Source organism: Thermobia domestica, chromosome 2 (assembly GCF_964235325.1).
Source record: "Thermobia domestica chromosome 2, izTheDome1.hap1.1, whole genome shotgun sequence".
NCBI classification, from domain to species: Eukaryota; Metazoa; Arthropoda; class Insecta; order Zygentoma; family Lepismatidae; genus Thermobia; species Thermobia domestica.
In genome coordinates this window covers 337,160,834-337,182,595 of record NC_137455.1, presented here as the reverse complement: position 1 = coordinate 337,182,595, position 21,762 = coordinate 337,160,834, and the positions used below count along the sequence as shown (strand labels likewise).

At 35.5% G+C, this 21,762-nt stretch overlaps 1 protein-coding gene across 3 annotated transcripts in view; it reads left to right on the top strand.

The window, feature by feature from the left end:
- The window catches only part of LOC145678730 (eukaryotic translation initiation factor 4B-like), a 96,655-nt gene that overhangs the window by 22,137 nt on the left and 52,756 nt on the right, over positions 1-21,762 (top strand). For all 3 annotated transcript variants that reach the window (XM_081749176.1, XM_081749175.1, XM_081749174.1), the window contains exons 3-4: positions 6,707-6,882; positions 15,245-15,364. In XM_081749176.1, coding sequence (XP_081605302.1) covers positions 6,707-6,882; positions 15,245-15,364 — 296 coding nt within the window. The remainder of the gene's footprint in view (positions 1-6,706; positions 6,883-15,244; positions 15,365-21,762) is intronic.

The following is a 21,762-nucleotide window of genomic DNA, read 5'->3' as shown; positions in this document are numbered from 1 at the left end:
AAGGAGATACCCTCTTCCTCCTCATTCCCCTTGTAATTCGCACACTGTCTACAGATGTAGACTCGAAACGTCAAGAACATTTTTACACAACGACTGCGGTAACAATTATATTTACGAAATAGATTAAATTTTGTTCCTACCGCAGTTAACATGGAACATTGAAAGATTTTACAAGTGATTTCAAAATTTCTATTGTTTTATTCATTATAAATATATAGTGAATTAATATTTTACTTAGTTACGAATGGTTACTTCATTGGTTGAAGAAAAAAAATGTATGACTCGAACAGGAATCGAACCCGGAACCCTTTATTCATGAGTCAGATTTTCCTAACTTTGCCACACCAACACTTGGTAAATGTGTGCGTCGTACAATATATGCAGCGAGTAGAAAACTTTAAGACGGTTTTTCTCCGTCATTTTTGGCCATTGCGCTCTCCCAGTTTGCAATATCAATTCATTAAATGTGAACTACCACATCGCAAAAAAATGGTCCCGAAGTTCACTTACCAATGTCTGCCTTCTTGTAAGTGAAAAAAGAACTTCAGGCATTTTTAGACACTGATATTTGTAATTGCAATAATAGCGATAGGACTTATACTACTATTTGGCTTTCAAGACGCACAGCCTGAGAGTTTTTAGAGGAGCTAACTACTGGAAACAATACATTTTTGAATCACAATAATATATAAATTATTATATAAAAATGGATGTAACTTTGTGTGCCTGATCGTCACGGCCAAATTGGAAAATCAAATGAATTTACTTTTGGTATATTGTTAGGCCTTAATCCAAACTGGAATATTATCATATCACTTTCATTATAATAATATCTTAAGGGAGTAGTGGGGATCCGAATTTTTGCGAAAAAAATGAGTATCTCACAGGCCGTTTAATTTAGGGAGCTGAAATTCAGTATATTAACACTCTATTGAAAATGAACATGTCTCATAGCATTTTTTAAAATTCTTCTTTGTGAGCGGGGGAAGGGGTATATATGCAAAATTGGTAGTGGGTTGGTTTGTAAAAATAATTGAAAAATATCGATATTAGATGAGAAACAAATTGAGAAGCAGAAACCATGCGCTTTCTACTATTTGGTCTAGGAATTAATTCGTGCGGGTGGACAAGAGATGGCGCAACGAACGGAGCGTCCCACAGTTCCGTGTATCCACACATGTGTTGCAAACCCCTGTCATCGCGTATCGTTCGTAGTATAGGGCAGTGGATTAAAGCGTCAACAACACCAGTTTGTAGTTAAGTGAACATGGCGCAATTTGTGCCTGATAAAGTGTTTTTGCGGGGTGTCCTGCTGCATTACTTTAACATGCAGAAAAGTGCGACTGAAAGTCATCGTATTTTGGTGGAAGTGTATGGTGACCATGCTCTAGCTGAGCGAACGTGTCAGAAGTGGTTTGCACGGTTTAGAAGTGGTGATTTCGGCTTGGCAGACCAAGAGCGAGCTGGACAGCCAAAAAAATTTCAAGACGAAGAATTGACAGCATTGATCGAGCAGGATTCGTGTCAAACGCAGGAACAACTTGCAGCAGCATTAGGCGTTGATCAAACAACAGTCTCCAAACGCTTGAAAGCCATGGGAATGATTCAAAAGATGTCACATTGGGTTCCACATGAATTGAAAGACAGAGACGTTGAAAGACGAAAAACCATTTGCGAATTGCTGCTTCAACGACAGAGCAGAAAGGGGTTTCTGCATCGAATTATTACGGGTGATGAGAAGTGGATCCATTACGAGAACCCTAAACGAAAAAAGGCCTGGGTGAAACCTACAACGAGATACTTTGTATCGGTTGATAATTACTTGTATTTTGGGCAGAAAGTGCTTCTACACAAGCACTATACCTGATATAATGTTACTTAAAAATAACAAAAGAAGAATGTTTTAATATATGTAAGAAATATACATTATTGTATAGTTGGTTGCTATGTAGTTGTTTATGGATACCTAATTAACATGTATGATTGCAAGACAGTGTGTGTGAATATACGTTAAAAGAGAATCAACGAATAAATTATTTAATACTCATCATCGACTTGTAATTTCAGTAGAAAAGGTGAGCATCTTAGTGGATATAACTCCAGAAGATATTTTAAGGTGTAAACAATAACTGCCACTAAAAATTTTACCTATATTATTAGCCGAACCAGGGTTGACGACTACCTTTGGTGAGTCGTTGTAAACCAGGTGAACCAGGTCCATCACAACCAAAACGAGATATTCACTGTGCAAAGGTTATGCTGTGCATATGGTGGGATATGAAAGGTGTGGTGTACTATGAGCTGCTGCAACCGGGTGAAACTATGAATGGAGAACGTTATCGACGACAATTAATGCGTTTGAAGCAAGCTCTGGCCAGAGCACGACCAGAATGGGAGAACAGACATGATAAACTTATTGTTCAACATGATAACGCTCGCCCACATGTCGCAAAACCGGTCGAAACCTATTTAGAAAATGTCGGATGGGAAGTTTTACCCCACCCGCCGTATTCACCAGACGTTGCTCCTTCGGACTACTACTTGTTCGATTGCATGAACAACGATTTGATTGGACAGCGGTTTACTTCTTCAGAAGATATCGAAACATGGGTCTCTGACTGGATCGCTTCCAAGGATACATGAATAGGACCCCTCCCAGTATGTCATAAATGTGTCTCAAACGATATTGTTTCCGAGCAATTATTCCGAACGTCTTCCACAATTACTCCTACTGCTAGAAATAATATTTTCGTTCGCCATTTCCAACACGTTCAATATATCCGTTCAACCAAAATATGAAAATAGGAACTATTCTTTTTTATATTAGTATGTATATTTTGTTAAAATATCAATATAACGCATACATAATTCAAAGTGTTCTAACCAAAGAAAGCGTGTTAGTATGTGTCGTGGTGAAGACAAATCATACTTAATTTCTGTTTAGGCATCCGAATTTTCGATATTAATGTTGTCCAGGAGCAGACACCTTCTTTCTTCCCTCTCGTTTCTTTTCGGATACTAATCGCTCTTATCCTTTCTCTATCACTATCTCTTATCATTTCTTTTTTTTTCTTTTCCTATCAACTTCAGTACGCTTATTTACATTGCAATAGGACGTAATATTGAGGTATTAAATTTTCAGTAATAATAATAATAATAAAATAATAGTAATAATAATAATTAAAAATTTTAAAGTTGCCTAAAATTAGACAAAACTAACAGATAAGTCGGGATTTCGAGAGGGTGTCTGGACCTCCGGGACACACCTCTGCAACTACCAAAATTTTAAACCGAAGCGTTCCACTGAGGTTTCATGTAGAAAGTATTCTACTGTATGTTTTGAGGAAAATAACATAAAAATAACTGAATATCACTGAACAGTAAGGCATATAATGAACTAACTTTTAGGATATGCAGAAGTAATTATAAAAGCTTTGCTACAAAAATACCCACATAGACCATAATAAATTCAATAAGCTCCGAAATACAAAGTAACAAAATATTTTATAAGATTCAGTCTACAAAGCAATTTTTTCTTAAAGAATGGACACACACTATTTCGAGAATCGAGATAAAATGAGAAATGTTTACGATAATTTGATTTACCCTTGTCTCGTCTTGAATGTAAAATGTTAACTCTCGTCTCAATTTTGTTTTGTTTCAGAAACAAGATGAGAAATTCCTCTTCTCGTGAGCAACATTAAATAAAACTGAAATATTCTTGCTAAATGTTATATTTCTGGTTGTAATGTTATGCCCTAAGCGATAATAAGCTCCTAACTTTTAATCTTCTATGAGATAATAATAATAATAATAATAATAATAATAATAATAATAATAATAATAATAATAATAATAATAATAATAATAATAATAATTATTATTATTATTATTATTATTATTATTATTATTATTATTATTATTATTATTATTATTATTATTATTATTATTATTATTATTATTATTATTATTATTTCTTTTTTTATTCCTGAAGATTTGATAGTTCAAGTATTTAAACATCCGAGTATTCTAATATCAGAAGAAAATAAAACATGTGTCATCGCAGATCAATCGCCATCAAAAATTCTAAAGTAAAAAAAATGTACTGGTCGTTCGTAGATCCGATTCGATTCGACTACCTTCAGATTACTGGTCGGGCGCCTTGACCACTTAACCACGATTACTACGCAGCAATTGATTTGTCTTTAGTTTGTTTACTAGTATAACACACGCGCTGTATTTGATTCAAAATAAAGAAGTTTTGTATTTTGTTTTTAAAATATCTATAATGTTGATAATTTAGTGAATACAGTGATATAATGCCCTCCGATTCAATTACATATTCCTGTTTTGCAAATAAATCTGACTATTAACAAGCTACTGTTTTGAGCGAACAGAAAAGGCTCTCTATTTAGGCTAGCCGGAAGAAGTAACGCTGTAGCTGAGTGATTCAAGTTTTAGTTTTCTAATTTGGCTTCCCGGCTTAGATTCCCGCCTTCGCCGTTTACACTTTTTAAAATGTTTCATTTACAAGGCTGAGCTCCAGTTGGATGCTGGTAAATGAAACATAATCTCCAGTGGAGAAATTCAGTGATGATATAATCCTGGAAATAAAGAAAGGAAAATGAATGGAGAAAACGCGATACAGAGTTAATTCCATTAATGGTTCTATATTTGATATTAACCTTTTATTTCGTGCATTTTTAAATTGTTGTTTATTGACACTATATTTTCCTCTTTTCTTCTTGTGTCCCAATGTGTAAATTTGCACAAATATTAAACAAATCACGAATCCTCAATTATATTTGCAACCTAAGGAGAAATACGCTTAATACGGGTAAGTTCTCCAACTCGTTTAAGTGTTATCGAATTTTGCATTTTTAATATTTACAAATAAATTACTGCATAACAATATTTAACATTTTCAAAAATTATTTAACGAATAATGAAATCAGACAAGTTCTTCTTTCGAAGTAACATTATGTATCAATCAGTGGCGCCGGATTCTAGGAGCCTAGGCCCTGTTAGACCCCAAAAATTTCATTAGGGGCTGGGTTCTTCCTCTGAATGATCAATCCATACTTTAATTGATTTGCTGGGAGGACTACTGTTAATGTCTTTAAAACTCAGCGCAAGGCTCAACGAGGGCAAATTTGTATAAGATGTAAATCAAATTCTTAAAGAAACAGTGAACAGAGATTTTTTTTTTTTTTTTTTTTTTTTTTTTTTTTTTTTTAGCAAATGACGTTTCATCATTGAAACGTTGCCCTCTTTGAATCATTGAAACATCTTATCAGACAGAAGGAATATTTTCTGTGTGTAAAAAGTGGGTTAACCTTCAGGGAAAAATATATCAGAAAGTATTCAGAAGATGTGTAGTTGTTTATTCCAGCATAAAAATTTCAGTAAATATACGCTAGAGTTTGAAGCCAAATTGTTGTTATGACATAAATAAAATCACAGTCCTTTGTGTTAGTTTGTTGTACATATACACAATTTCTTGTACTGTAACTCACACAGATTGTACATAGCTGCTTAAATTGGCAGTTATAATATTCTTGCTCAAAGGTAGAATAAGATTGTTGGATATTTGCCACTATAGTCACTATACTGCATTTTTAAGTGCATATTTGAGCAATTTTTAGTGCGTAGTTGCATCATATTTTGACATTTCTAGTGCATCTAGTTATTACTGAATGAAATAATAGGTTGTATATCATATAACAACAATAATAATTCAACACTCATCTAGGCATCCGTATAACTCCAATCACAGATGTTCCAGCGATACATTTTTGCCATCATTAGTGCGTACGGTGCTCGAAGAACTACATTTGGGACAATTCTTCTTTCTAGAAATGATTATGGAGAGCAGTGCTTCAATAGGCCATAGTCATTCTTTCTACAGAGATAATGATGATGTAATAACAGTCTGGCTCTTCGAGCATTATAAGTTTCTTAACACACATACTCACTGTTGATGGCGAAAATTTGTCGCTGAAATTTACGCGTGTGGAGAGGCATTCGGATGCGTGGCTGAGTGTTAAACCTTAGTTGTTCCTTAAAGAAGACATTGAAGATAGATTTTTTTTTTTTTTTTCATGCGAATTGACCTTTTCGGTAAAGCTAGGTTGCGATGCTACAAGAATCTTGTAGCTGTCAAAAAAAAAAAAAAAAAAAAAAAAAAAAAAAAAAAAAAAAAAAAATGCAATCCTCCAATATTTCTCCATGTAAGCATAGAAAGGGACATAGAACATTTTTTTTCATCTTGCAAGTAGTCAAACCATGTGCAACTTTCTGGGTCGTCTTGCACGCTACCTGCTATCGCCCTCCTACTGATATAAATAAATAAATACAGTTTTGCGCTTCCGAAACGACGGATTATTTTAAACGGGGAGGGGAAGCGCGCTAAAATGCACGTTTTTAATGAGAAGGTTCACTATTTATCCGAGTGCAGTGATGCATAGGTGGAGATATCCTTCTTTCTTTCAGAAAGTTGTAAACTGTAAACAGTAAATAGAAAGATGGGGTTGCAAGATTGTTTAATGACAGCTACAAGATTCTTGCAGCATGGCACCTAACTTTAGCGTTCCATTTGCCGCTTCTGAGAGAATTTGATGCTTGCTAAATTAAAATGTTGCGACCCAATTCAGTGCTGCTGGTCTTAATGTGCAGATACTAATTGCTTTCTGTGTAAATGTTTCAGACTATGAAATTACCCACAAGGATAAGTTCTTACTTCCAACTGCACCGAAGGCTGCACGAGGACCCGACATAGATGATGCACGGATACCGAAGAATCCTCCATATTTGGCTTATATTTCAAATTTGCCGTATGACATAGATGAGGATGATATATCCTACTTTTTCAAGGAACTGAAGGTAGGTACTACTACAACAAAAACACTAAAGCGTTAAAGATTGCATCTTCACTCAAATTCTATAGTAAAAGATTGTTTGTTCAACTTAATATCGCGATCGAGTTACGTACTTCTCGCTCTATATTTTTAGTATTTTTTGACATAACTACGTGATTTAACACTTTCAGTCCCAACCCTGTTTGAGTAAATTTCATCCCGGGACCAGACTACAGTTTGCTATGAACACTGTCAGCCAATGTGTATCTATTTGATACACGTGGTCCATCAGTAAACCCTCACTGTGTATCAAAAAGATACACATGGGGCTGAAAGTGTTAAATTTTCTTCAGGTATACAACAAATTTCTATACATAAAACACAAGTTTCCTATTCAATTTTGTATTTGATAAAAATGGCAAGATAGAAACTAGCCTAAGCACCTGAAATATCATCCTGGAATACACTGTGTCTATATCGTCTAAATCAAAGACAATGAAATTATTACAGATCATTGTTTCCATATATAATAAAATTATTCAATTTCTGTGAAAATCTGTCCATTTTGATACACATTTCAGTAGTTTCTGCAATTCCTAGTAACTAGCAGCTTTATTTTAATGTTTCCATTATTTTACATTGTATATTGTCCAAACAGGTCATGTTACCTTTGTCTTGGTTCTGTCTTTATGGCGATATTTCGTCCATCAGACCCAGAATTATTTACAATGAAAATGATATCTTACATGAGTTCGTTATTCTTTGAAACTTCTCGATTCATTAGCGCCTAAACGACATCCAATTCTAAAATATGATATACTTTTGCAATATTTTAAATATACTTTTGTTAAATATTTTCATGTGCGGGTTTAGTACCGAAATATCACCTATACATATGACTATAAGGACAAATTAAAGTATAGAAATACGCTTTTCTATTCGTTGCATCTTCTACTTATTTCTTAATAGAGCGATCTTAATAGAAGTCAGATCCCAAGTTAATAGAATCCAAACTCATATGTACTGAGATCATACTGATCTCCTGCCCTTGTTGTTTCAACCAACATTATTCAGGTCTTTCCAACTATTTTCTTTTTCATGTACATTTATTTTCATTTTGAATTGATTATTTGTTGGATGGGAGAGGGGAGAAAGACTTGTGGTTTTCTTTCTAGGGAAATATTTATGTTTTTCCAGAAATTTGCACTGTTCACTTCATGGGACCGCGATGGCTCAGTGGTAGAGCATTCACTTCTGGTGCACGGGGTCGTTGGTTCGATCCTAGCTCGCGCCAAGTCAGCTTTATGGTGGACAAACACCGTGTATGTGGGTTTTCTTGGGGTTCTCCCGTTTCCTTCCACTATTTCATTTAGTTCTCATCATCGTCGTCGTCTCCTTTAGCCTAGCCGGAGCATATTCGTGGGACGTAAAACTGAAAGATTTCATTTTTATTCACTTAGTATTTTCCTCTCTTGATTTATGTTCTTTAAGTTTTTCTTTTTTCCATTTAGTATTACATCGAGCCAAAATAATAATACTTAGTGAGCATGTGTGCTGACTTCCCATCATCATCATCTATATAAAAATTATTTTTGTTTGTTTCATATAAGGTTCACACTATTATTGATTTAATTTTTGACTTCAGCGTCCCTTTTTAACAGTGAGGCTATTACTATGAGACGTGTACATACAGCATAACGTGGGATCCGAACCACATAAGCTCTCGCGGGGAATGGAACCCAGATCTCCCACACCAAAGACGCGTACACTAACCACTTAGCCACAAAGGCAGCTCTTCTACACCGCTAGTTTGACATACTTCTAAGTAACACATCGAAGAGACCGTACTCCAAAAAACAAATCCACACCATTGAGCGCGATTTGAAGTGAATTTTAGAACATAATAACTACAGTGAAACCTGTCTATTGTTGGCCACCATCGGTTCCATTGGAAAGTGGCCAACTTATAGAAAATAAGTGAGATTGGTGCATTTTTAGAATAAGATTTCTAGTAAGATTGTAAGATTTTAATAAGCAATGGTACGATAGCTACTTTTAAATGATGAATATAGAGTAATCATAACAATATACAGTACTATAAAAAGATTACAGTATGTTTAATGAGCTACAAGTATTTCGTCGAAGCAAAAGTTATTTTGAGAAAATCTTCAGGGAATTCGTATCTCAAAACTTCCGCTACCTTTTGAGAAGCCTTCAGTGCCAATAGTCGATAATTGAGATGGTTAGCTTTAACCTTGAGAAATTTCCAGAAACTGATGAAATGAGCTGATATAGCTGAAGATTTTACCAAAACAGACAGAATAAACAAATACGTACAACCATTTCCTGAATTCCTGTACGTGCTTTTTCTTACTCACAAGTTCCTTCACCATCCCTTTATTAGGGTAGTGTTCTGGCTATTGACCTTCAAGAACAAATTGTGGGAATTCATGATCTTTGTTTTCATTCACAAATACAGAACATCTGCCTCTCATATGGGCATACGAAAGAGTTAAGAAAAATAACACAACGGTATTCTGTGTGGCCAAGATATCCAGGTTAACTTATCATTATCATCATAAGGTAAACATTGCTTCAACGCGGCCAACTTCCAAGATAGACAGGAGGCAAACTTATAGAGTGATAAGCAGTGAATGTCTTATGGGAAAATGCAGATTCAAGACGAATCAGGCCAAAATGAACAGGTGGCCAACTTAGAGGTTGCCAAGTTGACAAATTTTACTGTATTTTGAACTTGCTTTTTCTTTTATCATATGACTTTGATTGCTTCTCCGGAGGAGGAAGGGGATCAAAAATTTATACCATTCAAGATGTAATGAAATTATTTTTTTTTTCCCTTTACTTCTCTTGTTATGCCCTTAAGGGTGAAGAAGACGAGATGATTGACGAAAGGGAGTGATCGTGAAATTACATTTTGTGCTCCTACTGAGAATCGAACCTGGAACCACGTACACCTAAGGCACACGTGCTAACCATTAGACCAGCGGGAAGACCTAAGATAGGGAGATTAATCTCGCTTCATTTCAGCGTTTTTGAAAATTTCGCTTCTGAAGAGAAGGGTCAGTTCGTTTAATAATTTAATTGAGCTGAGCGAAGCGAAGCTCTTATACTCGGGTTAGCCGTTTGGTTGTCCGCGAACTCCTCCTAGACCGTTTGGCCGATCTCAACCAAACTTAGCACGCTGATAGAGTATGTCGTGCTGAGTGACAACATAGGTCGAAATCAAAAATCCGATGTACCATCGAGGAATAATGACCGAAAAACGCTTCCTCCTAGACCGTTTGGCCGATCTCAAGAAAACTTAGCACGCTGATAGAGTATGTCGTGCTGAGTAACAACATAGGTCGAAATCAAAAATCCGATGTACCATCGAGGAATAATCACCGAAAAACGCTTGCATAGACTTAACATGGGGAAAAAGTTTTCACGCGATTTTTTTGTCAACAATTAAAAATGGCATTTATTATTGCATAAAGGCCAGGAATGATTACGTAGTTTAAGCTCGCTCAGCTCATTTCATTGCAATCGGGTACATCCATTGCATTCCTAGTTAAAAAAAAATGTCCCATGAGTCCCTCAGATTAGGGAGGTGAAGCTCAGTAAGGAAATTCCTCATTAAAATAATTGTACACGGTTCAGTGTTTTCGAAAATATTGTTTCTAAACAGGGGAAAGGGGATATATGAACTTCTGTGTAAAAGAACTATTATAGGGAGCTGGCTTTAATGCGAGGCTGAGGAATTCAGAGTTGATTGACAGGTGTCCCACCCCGTCACCAAGAAACGGCCACTCGACGGTCCTCGACAGGGTTCCCAGTGCGTTGTCAAAAAATTCACCTAATACTTACTTAATTCAAAGAGTTCATGCAAATTAAGCAATCCCTATCGATTAAAAAAAAAAAAAAAAATTACAAATTTGCATAAGCAGTTACCGTATTTGGGTACATTTTGCATATTACTCACTTTCTATATTTTATAACCACCCGCGTGGCGGAGCGGTCTAGCAGTTTAGTCTTCGATTTCAAGATAAAGGGGTCAATTCCGCTGGGGACAGCTGAATGGAATGGTTCAAATATCACCTTATGCACAAGAAATAAATTTTTTGTTTGACTGACAATTTTGATGCGCTTGGAACAATTTTCTTCAGCAAATAGAAGTCCTGTATAATATCACCTATAACGCACCTGTCAAATTCATCACAATGAAACCTATACTGTTCCGCTTTAGGTCGTTTTTTAGCTGGAGTGGCGAGTGATGATTCACCAGCGTCCAGCCCCTCTTTCCGTATGTTTGTCACACTTCGCACAGAGATCCCTGTATACATGGACACACGCAAATTAGGCTATGATAACAAATGCTTTAGTTTTTTCTCCCTCGCTTCTTCGTCGCACTGCACTATGACCTTCCTTATTACTTCTCGAGCTTCGCTGTGTATAGTTTGATCTCTCTTACGCTGTGAAGCTATTGTTAAAAGCAACAAAACCGTAACCACAACAGCACCCAAGAAATAATAAACTCACACTAACTCTTCAGAATGACATTCATGTGACAATTTTCTACCCTTGGCAACACTGACATATAGAAGGAGGGAAAGGGAGTGTCGCAAGAGTCAGGCAGAAAAATGTTGAAATTTTCCTCCCTCTACCTCAGCCCCCGCTGCTAAACAAGCTAGCTCTCTATAATACTACTGCTTATATTTTACACGAGTAGTGCCTGGCATTTCATTAACTGATTACCTGTAAAGATTCTCAGCTTTTCTAGTACTTACCTTCCATTTGGTTTTCGTACTTTGTGTTAAGAGCAGGACAATGGTTTGGTACGATAAACCTACCTACGCATCTAGATGCTGTATTCTTTCTAATGTTTTTTGACGCCAGAGGCCAGTTAAGAGTTGGCGGTCCAACGTAAAACAACCGAAACTGGATACACCAGATAATCAAGCTGTGAAGAGTTGTTCTTAACTGTGTTAGGAAAAAGAGGAGACGAACCTCTATGAGATAAAGGCATTACAAGGGTATGTGGGGTAGAAATATTAATAATCGAAAACAAAAACACAACAAAAAAATATTATTTCCCCTCAATTTAGGATAGAAAAAGAAAATAGGGTGGCGACATGAACTGAAATTATTCTTTCTCGTTATTTCTACTTTCCTCTTTACTTGAATACGTGAAATGTAAGTTCATTATTTATTCTCCCCTACTCCTTGAGGAGGTTCATAACAACAGTCTTCTTTGTTGTAATAACATACACCAGCACTGTTAACTCTCAAATTTCTATCGTCCTGAAAGAAAGACATCTGACATAACAATGACAGACAAAAGTAGCGTACTTACCATAGCTGCACTGAATAGTTCCTTGCATTTAAACGCTAACTTCCAACAATAACAATTTATTGACAGGAAAGATGATAGATGATATTTCTGTAGGGGCATACATTAACATATTTACACTGAAGGTAGAATACACTTCCGAAAATTAGCTTTTAATACTGATATTACAAAACTATGATTATAAATGATATGTATATAATATCTACTAATAGGTATATTTATTTCTCGGAATATTGCTTAATCAATGGATCAAGCTTAGATTATATTTTCAGTAGCTTAATCATAATCCATTTAAACTTGCACGATTCACTGATACAACAGTTGTAATCTTCCACTTGTCACTATTTGAAATCTTTCCGTAATCGTTAACGGTTCCTTTCTGTTGAACTTCTCCGTCGCTTCCCAGTGAGGGTTGATCTTGTGTTTGTTCTGGCGACTGCAATAAAGCCTCAAATCAGTATCACGCTTCACTACATTGATTTTAAGTACCGTTCTTCACTTCCTATTTCGGGTGATATTCAAGTAGGTACATCATATCACAGTACTTGTGGTGCCTGATACAGTCTGTGCCGGATACGCAGCGAAGTACTATATTAAATCTTTCCATCAGATTCTCACACAGTATAAAACATCACGAATAAACTGTATGTGCTAATATGTATGATGCACTAACAATAAAGATACGCACTATATATATATATAATATCGCACCACGGCTGCAACACCCCCACAATTCAAAAATTGTTTTAAGTAATGTATATATATATTCGGATTTGTGAGGCTGTCCTCTATCCGGCAATATGAGAGTCAGGCTCTAGCTTTACTAGAAGCTGCGTGAGAGCGCTAGTTTCACTACTGAATAACATTAAAGTGAACCAACAGTTTCAAATGCGATTTACTCAAAACTAACTTCGACAAACATATATCGACAACTGGGTATATACAGTTCAAGAGCGGTCTACCGATCGTAAATAAAATTACTTAGAGTTCATGCTAAATTAGTTCTCTCCTAAATATATTAGACTGAAAAAGAAATCGGACATGCATGAAATGAAGTCTAAAAAATTTGAAAATAAATAAATAAAAATAATAAAAAATCTCTCGAGAGCTTCATCTCTCTTCTATCCTACTGAAAGCCAAAGTGACCTGGGATTTCTTTTGTTTGGGCTGTCTTTCTGGACAAGAAGCTGACTTGCCCCATCCGTCACTACTTTCAAATGTAGCCTCCTTCCACTCCGATCAAGATCAACGTAGGTGGTCTCTGTGGGCAGTGAGCTCTGTGTAAATATCACACTATACCAAGAAAATATATCAATATTATAAATATGAAGTGGATCTGAGTAGACGTACTAACGGAAAACAATTCTGTGGTCTACTTGCTATTAGTGAATATAACTCAGTATACCAACAAGTAAAAAATAGTCTAGAAAATTTGAATTAAACAACAACAACAACACTCAAAATACGGAAGTAGAGCACATTCCTACAGGCAACTCGCTGCTGCTCCTGGTGTCAACTTGCCGGATGCTAGAAAAGACGTCTGCTTAGACCACAAACAAATTGTCAGCTATGTTTACAAATAAACAGATATAAACTAATGTTTCGTAGAAAAAAACTATATACAACTGGATACTATAACACGTAGGCCAATATTTGCCTATACTATAGGCCTATGCCTGTACTTACATATACATAATTACCGAAAACCATATTTATTTCCAATAAAACATCCAGTTCCTCTCTGACAAGCAGAACTCTATGTTTTGGATGTTCCAACAGGTGCTCTCACAGAATGCTTTGTTGGAGGTTTGTAAAGGTTTAATTTCGAAAATAAAGAGTTAAAATGTATTCTTTCAGAATGAGCCGCGTTGAAACATGAAACACCATTAATTCGGGTATGATGGACTGTATAACACAAATGCTAGTTCGTTCTGTAATAGTTCGGTTTAATAATACATTGACGGTTTCTTACAATTCCTGAGTTAAAATAAAATGCACATTGAAATCTACGATAATGCAGCTATAGGCAACGCGCGCACTCACACACTGCTGCTATACAGAGTTTCAACAAGCACCTACACCTTGCTTCTTCTTCTTCTACAGCTAACAAGTTACATTGAACAAACATCTTTAAATAAAACTAAGCAATTTAAACAAGTTAGGACTAAACAGGGTAGTTTTCAAGAATCATTTGCACAAAAAAAAAGGGGGACGGTGGCTCCTCTGGTGTGTGGGATCTCTGTTTCGATCCCCAGTCAGGTAAGTTTTGGTGGACAACATCGTGTTCGTGGGTTTTCTTGGGGGTACTCCCGTTTCCTTCCACATTCCCATTGGTTTCACTTGACTTAATCATCGTCTCCTTTAGCCAAAAGGACATAATCGTGTGACGTTAAACTGAAATACATTTCATTTTTTTTTAATTTGTACAAATATCTGCAAATATTGAATGATTGTAATGGTTGATAGCAATCTTTCTTTTCTTCTAGCAGAGCAGAGTATAAGTTTACCTCGGAATTACAAATCCGCTTTTCCTGTGTGGAGCAAAACCGACGCTTTGCTAATAATTCCTGCGAAATTCTCAAAACTTATAAAGATGCCTTGTATTGTCTTAAGATTTTGTTGCTATCTTTGAGAGACTAGTAGAATACAATAGAATATAGCGTATATCTGATACCTGGAAGTAATAGTACTAAGATAGATAGATATCGTAAGAGAATTAATACTGAAATGCAACATTGAATTATTTAACCCTAAGAAAATATTAAAAATTGAGGATAATCAGATCCATCTCAATGCGTATGTATAATGTAACATATAGGAATTGTTCGTGTAAGTACTATGCAAAATAGCCGTTAATTTTCTAGAGACCAAATGATTGTATGAAATATTGTGTTTGGAGTAATATTGCGTATATAATAAAGCCACGTGGCTTAGTTGCCAAGTGAGAAAATTTATACAATAGTGAAAATTCTGGTGTTTGAAAGTGTCAAGTGTTTACTTGTATAAACAGTATTTTTCTTCTTTTCTTACTTTCTAGATCGTGAAAGTGAGATTACCTCGAGATGATCGACGTGACAGTGGCAGATTGAAAGGCTTTGGTTATGTGGAATTTGAAGATAGGAATAATTTAATAGAAGCACTCACAATGAGTGATCAGGTAACTTTCCTTTTACTTATCGATTTTTTTTAAAAAATTAATTAAGGTAGCTTCTTCATCTACAAGACGTAATGTAATCTGGCAGCACGAAACCTATTTTTACAATCCTGTGTGTTATTACCAAACTTTAGAGATTAAATATATGTTAACTTTGATTACGAAAAAGTTGAAATTAAAGTGGATGTAAGGATAGAAGAAGGAACTTTAGGGAGTGTGTGTTACCCACTTCCTAAATAATCTGAAACTTCTTGTGACCAAGGCTGATGGCTGCAGCCGAAATATTTCAATTCAGTATGGTAAGTTTTGAGGTGCAAAATAATTGTCATGATTTTGAATGCTCATTGCGCGCTTAGTAGATACGACCAATTACTTCATTACATTCTCACGTAGTAATGTTGATACTCTGCTTCATGGAGTACAACTGCGCGCATTGTCCTTCTATAAATAAGGTAGTTATATTCTTTCACGAAAATTGGGGGGCGCGGTGGCTCAGTGGTAGAGGGTTCACCTCCGATGCTTGGGGTCCCTGGTTCGATCCCAGCTCGCGCCGTGTGGACTTTGTGGTGGACGAACACCGTGCTCGTGGGTTTTCTCGGGGTTCTCCCGTTTCCTCCCACTTCCTTCATTCCACCATTTCACTCATTTCTTATTATCATCGTCTCCTTTAGTCTAACCGGCATAACCGTGGGACGTTAAACTTAAATATTTCATTTCATTTTTTCTTTCACGAAAATTATTCTTCCTTTTCTTATTAACTCTCAGAAGAACTTACACTTCTATACCTTAATGTACACTTTAAGGGTCTCGGAGGCCCTTTAATAGTTTCTGTTTTAAATGCGAGTAAATATTAAACTGTGAATAGAATTACTTCTCTGGACCTTTGTGGTTATTATAACTAAGTTTTAGAGTACATTATGTTAATCAGCGGCATGCGCAAAGCGGGTTACACTGCTTTAGCACTCCTACCTAATAATATAATAAGATTACAAATCTCATATTAATATATTAATACAAAAATCGCGCGTGTTCTGACCGACAGGAGTTTATATTGAAAAATCATTGAGAAAGTTATCAACACATACTGTTATTAATAATAATAAGTTTATTATTGTTGTTTAGGTTCCCTCGTCTATGAAGTTCTGTATATGCCACTGAGTGCATATATTATTAAAGATTAGTAATTGAGCTATCAATATGTTTATCATATCCCTATAAACTTTAATATTAATGTGTTTCTCTGTAGCATAAGGAAATAATATATTACACAAACACGAGAATTGCATATGAATTGCGATTAGTGCAAAAAGTACGTCAAGACTCCAACTGTCCAGATAGCAACAATCAAATATGAAAGAAAAGCTACTTTTCTTAGCGTTATAATGTCGGTTAATTTTAAGTTCAGCACGGCAGAACCTCGAGAACAAGATTTAGTTATGATGGAACGATAAACAAGCTTTATGACATAGCTCAGCTATAACAAATATTGTTATCGTCTAATATTACATTTTGTTGTACCCCCAGTGTTATAGTAGGTAGTTGTATGAAAATAATATTGCAATGGATTTTCTATGTGTATTTCTAAAGACAATACTGTTATAAAACCCACATATGTTCTGAGCAAACGTTATTGTACATTTCTTCAAAATATAATTGCGCACCTGAAATTTTCTGAGTCCTTTAAAATTCTCAGTTTGGCAATAACGCATTCAAAGTAATAGGAGGGAAAGTGATGAGAAAAAAATAACGAGACTTCCGAACACAGTTCACAGTGTTCTCTTTGAAATATTCAGCTTCTTTGTGGTTATTTATTGTAGTGATATTTGTTGAACTAAATAGTACCTGGCAAATAATAATAAAAAAAGAAAAAAAAACCGTTATAAGTAAAATACATACGCTTTTCAACCACAAAATTCGTTAAGAAAAAAAGCAAGAAGGGTTGTTAAGAAGTTCGCTATTTATCCATACAATCGGAGAAAAGTTTTGTAGTGATTCGGTAGCCATACGTGTTTATATATATCTATATATATATATCTATCTACCTATCTATATATGGGATTTTAGTACTTTTGAACCTGGTTCAAATCTCTCTGGTTGATTTTATTTATTTATATTTTCGTAATTTTTCAGTTATTCGTGCCGTACAGTTCTATAGTATATGTACTACGTGGAGTGATTGATAGCTTTCCAACCGATCTAAAACCAAGAAGTGAAACCTTTTCTATATAGCCCAATGTGATTCCTTCCTAGTGCAAATTACTTCTTACATCGATCCATAAGATTTTCGTTAACCTGAAAACAAATCCGGAGTTCTCGTGTTTAGGAAATCACTATCAGCCATAATAACTCCTTCATTACTATTAGATCGTACTTCATTATTATGTTAAGCTGTGAACAATAAGGTTTGACAGTACTAAATTTGGTGAGACAACACTTTATTTCTTCGCAGTTTGTTGTTACACTAATAAACTTTAAGTTGCCTTGGTGCATCAGAACGATTTTAGATAGCATTCCACGGCGATCTCACATTTTATTTGTTTATTATTATTTTCACTTAAACTCCTTAATAGTTATCAGTAGTATACAGTAGTTATCAGTAGTATCCAGTCACGTATAACCGTTTGCCAGAGAGAGTCCATCGTATAATGCCCTCAAGTTCCATAAAATACCGGCGATCACCTTATCTCGAACAATTTCACGGGAGTAGAGATGGATTATTATGCAAGGAAACAATAAAGCAATTCATGGAGCAAAATCAAGACAGTTTGTAAAGAATATTAGAGTTATCTTGTTTGTTTCTTCCAGGGTTATTTTGTTATTATAGTAGTTGAACTATCGAATTTATTCCCCTTTTTAGTTTAATTATAATACATAATTTCCGGGTTTGTAAATTATTTTCGTTAACTTTGGCAACCCAAATAAAGCCAGCATTTATTCTCTATGTAGTTTCTTCTATTAGAGCTTCTTCGTGGCTAAGCGGTTAGCATGCGCGCCTTTGGCGTGGAAAACCCGGGTTGATTCATGGCGGGAGCTCATGTGGTTCGGATTCCACGTTAATCAGTAGGACCCGTCTCATATAGCCTCGCTGCGAAAAAGGACGTTAAAATGAAAATCAGCTCTACTCAGCTTTCTTCTACTACTTTCGCACTTCGGTTCCAGCGCCTATCTAATAAAAACAGCACTACACAATTTCTCCTGAAATATCAGGGGTAAGGAAAGAATGTGAAGCAGACTGATGTGAACTTCGAAACGTTCTTGTGCGTAGCTTGGGAGCTGTTCGTACAGTGTTGTGTGACTTCGTCTAGGAAATATTCGTTGCAGAGTGTAATCAGTCACGATCATCTTTGAAACATAAGTTTCATTTTCAGTGTTCGAGATCTATTATAATCTTCTGCAGTGTTAGAATCCTCACTATTATTAGATCAGTTATTTTCATCTTTTTCGTAGAAAACAACATCCATATTACTCGTTCACAAACTAGAAGAATCACTAACACTACAATTTATGTATAGCTCCATCCATTTGTTAAAATGTGAATAATATTCATTTATACAAGAGATGTGCTGTCATTGTGAGGCAATCATTTGAAAACATAAGCAGAGCCCGATGGCAGAACTTTCTTTGTCTTTCTACGATGAGCTTTTGTAAGTCAAACATTTTCTGCAGGAATTCTGCATAACTTTTCTGCAGGAGAAACACTTGTGATTGTTAAGATACGCTTTACATGACGTAAAAAACAGTTCAAACTATATTTATGCAAGTCATCCGTGCATTTAAAACATTACACATATCAGGCATGCTTTTATACTTTCCTGTTGGCTATTTATTTTTTCCTTTGTCAATTTTTCTGCACAGGCGCGGCAAATTTTCTGCGATCACATCTCAGATCGCGGTATATTCTGCTATGGGAAAGCAGAGCTAAAGACTTAAAAATACATTAAAACCATTCACACGAAATAGAGACCTGTCAAACCCCCAAAGTATAAATAGGAGAATTTTAAGTAACTGGTTATGATGTGGTAACGAGCAAGTCGGAAATTCATTAAATGCTTGAATATGATGGTTAAAGATGTAATGTAAAATATCACAGAATCTTACTTAAAGAAAAACTATATAGTATTTAAAAAAAATCGCATAGGGCGTCTCTCAGGCCCCTATTATTTGTTTGAGAGTTAATAATGCACTGAAGTGATGCATAATTAAGGAAATCGAAAGAGTAAAGAATGTTCGACTGGACCGAGAATCAAACCCAGGTGTGCGACTTACCGTGCCGATCCGTTAGCCATTACGCTACTCATAGTCAGTTGCATTAAATATCAAATATTTGTCTATGGGTCATGCCACGGTGAAGCAAAAATTCGTTGCACGAAGTGCGTTCGTGGTTCTGTAGCTGTTGAACCGATATCATATTTAACAGGCGAGTGACGGGTTAAGAACGAATCATCTCGTAACAAAATGTCTGACGAGGCTCCTCGCATTCAACATTTCTGCGTATCATAAAAACAATATATACAGTAAATACTATACGACATATAAACGGCTGTGACAATGCCATGAGAATCCCCCCCCCACCCCTCATTCGTTCTGTATTTCAAAGTCGCGAAAGTAATGCTAACTAAGGATTTTTTCTCCACGCTTCTATTTGCACTTTGTGACTCCATACTAACATACAGTTTGCTCGTTTAGCTAATTATAAAAGCAAACGAACAACAATACACTTTGTCCATAGTTAGTTGATGCTTCGTACTTTTCATATTTTGATTGGAGCAGGCGTAGTGTTAAACTCACTCAAAACCAGCAGAAAATTATCGCCCAAGTTTTCTTTTGCGAAGTGGAAGTAAGTTGTTTTTGAAAAAATAGAATAAGGAGAGACAAAACGAACTAATCAGAAAACATCTAACAAACTAAACCAGGTTTGATTGAGCTCTAGCTTCCGAACACCGATTTTCAATGATGCAACGGATCAGACCGCTTTCTAACCATTCAGCACTCTCGTGAGATTGGTGCTCAGTCGTTCAGACCTGTTGTGGTTGGCTAACCCTGCGTCTTTGTTCAATAATACGAATGATTTGATTAAATATATGGTATTGGATACAGTGCACGAACAAGTTTTTCACAAAATTAGGACAATGATAGCCAGATAAACGTTCCCACTAATTTCTTTTGAAATCATTATACTTAAAAACTATAAATATTATATTTTATTACTTCTGACTGTATACGATGTAAACTTCCTGTGAACAATAATTGTTGCTCAGCGGATTATTTGTGTAATATAATTGAGGAGCTGCGTTTTCAAGTGGGTGCTCATTTACTACAGTTTATTTGTAGAGAAACAAGACAAATGAACAAGCGCTTATCCTAGTTTGGAGTTCGTGATTAAAATGAAACATAAACACTATAGAGTAAATCATACAGGGTGGCAAAAGTAGGTATGCAGTCCCGTACTGATCAACTCATTGATTTTTATATCATTTCTTATTGTTATCCATCAGGTAGACTTAGTTTCTCTAAGCCCGGAACAGCCGAAGCAAATAAACCTATAAGCTAGAATGTTATACTTAATCAGTGTAGGGGTGTATACCTACTTTTGGGCCACCCTGTATGTGACAAAAAAGAAGCTTCTAGGTTCACGTTCAACGGTATACCCGTAGGCTAAAGGAGACGATGGTTAATGGTTTTAAAAGAATTGTGGAATAACGTATGTCCACAAGCTCCATGTGATAAGTCACCTGGTGATGGATATACGTATTTAAGGCCATTTTACATTTTTATTAGCGTATCAGACGCTTGCATGGCTGTGTAGTTAGCCATTTCTCCTATTTTCACGATACCTTATCTGGTAATGCGCTAAGCAAATTTCATTTCAGGCACGGAAGTAATGCTATAATTATAATATACAATTAATTCCATTAGATTCCAGCAACTAGCTCAGTGCGTACGACTAACAGTCATGAAAACTGCTGAAAGGCAGGGTGGAAAAAAATCATGATTTTGTTTAAAGAAAATCATTTTTGATTATTTTTTTTAATTTAAATTGATTTTTTTTTAAATCAAATCTTTCTCCTCGTATGATACAAGTGGCGAACTGAAGAAAAAGCATTACGAATTAGTATTAAATACCAATTATGCCATTTAAGTGAAAGTATTGGTGTTGAATTTTGAATTAATCCCCAATCGTTAATCTATATCAATCCCAAACAATGTTTCTTAACAAATTTAAATTATGGCTTTTTTTTTTTGGTAAATTATAGACTTTCAGTCAAGCATCATCCCTATTTATCCTGGGATCATGGTTCATACCTCATTCTCTTCAGAATAGAACAGCCTTTAAAACGGTAACATTCATATTTTCCCTATCATGTTATCATGTTCCTCAAGCGGAAAATTTTAGAAAAGTC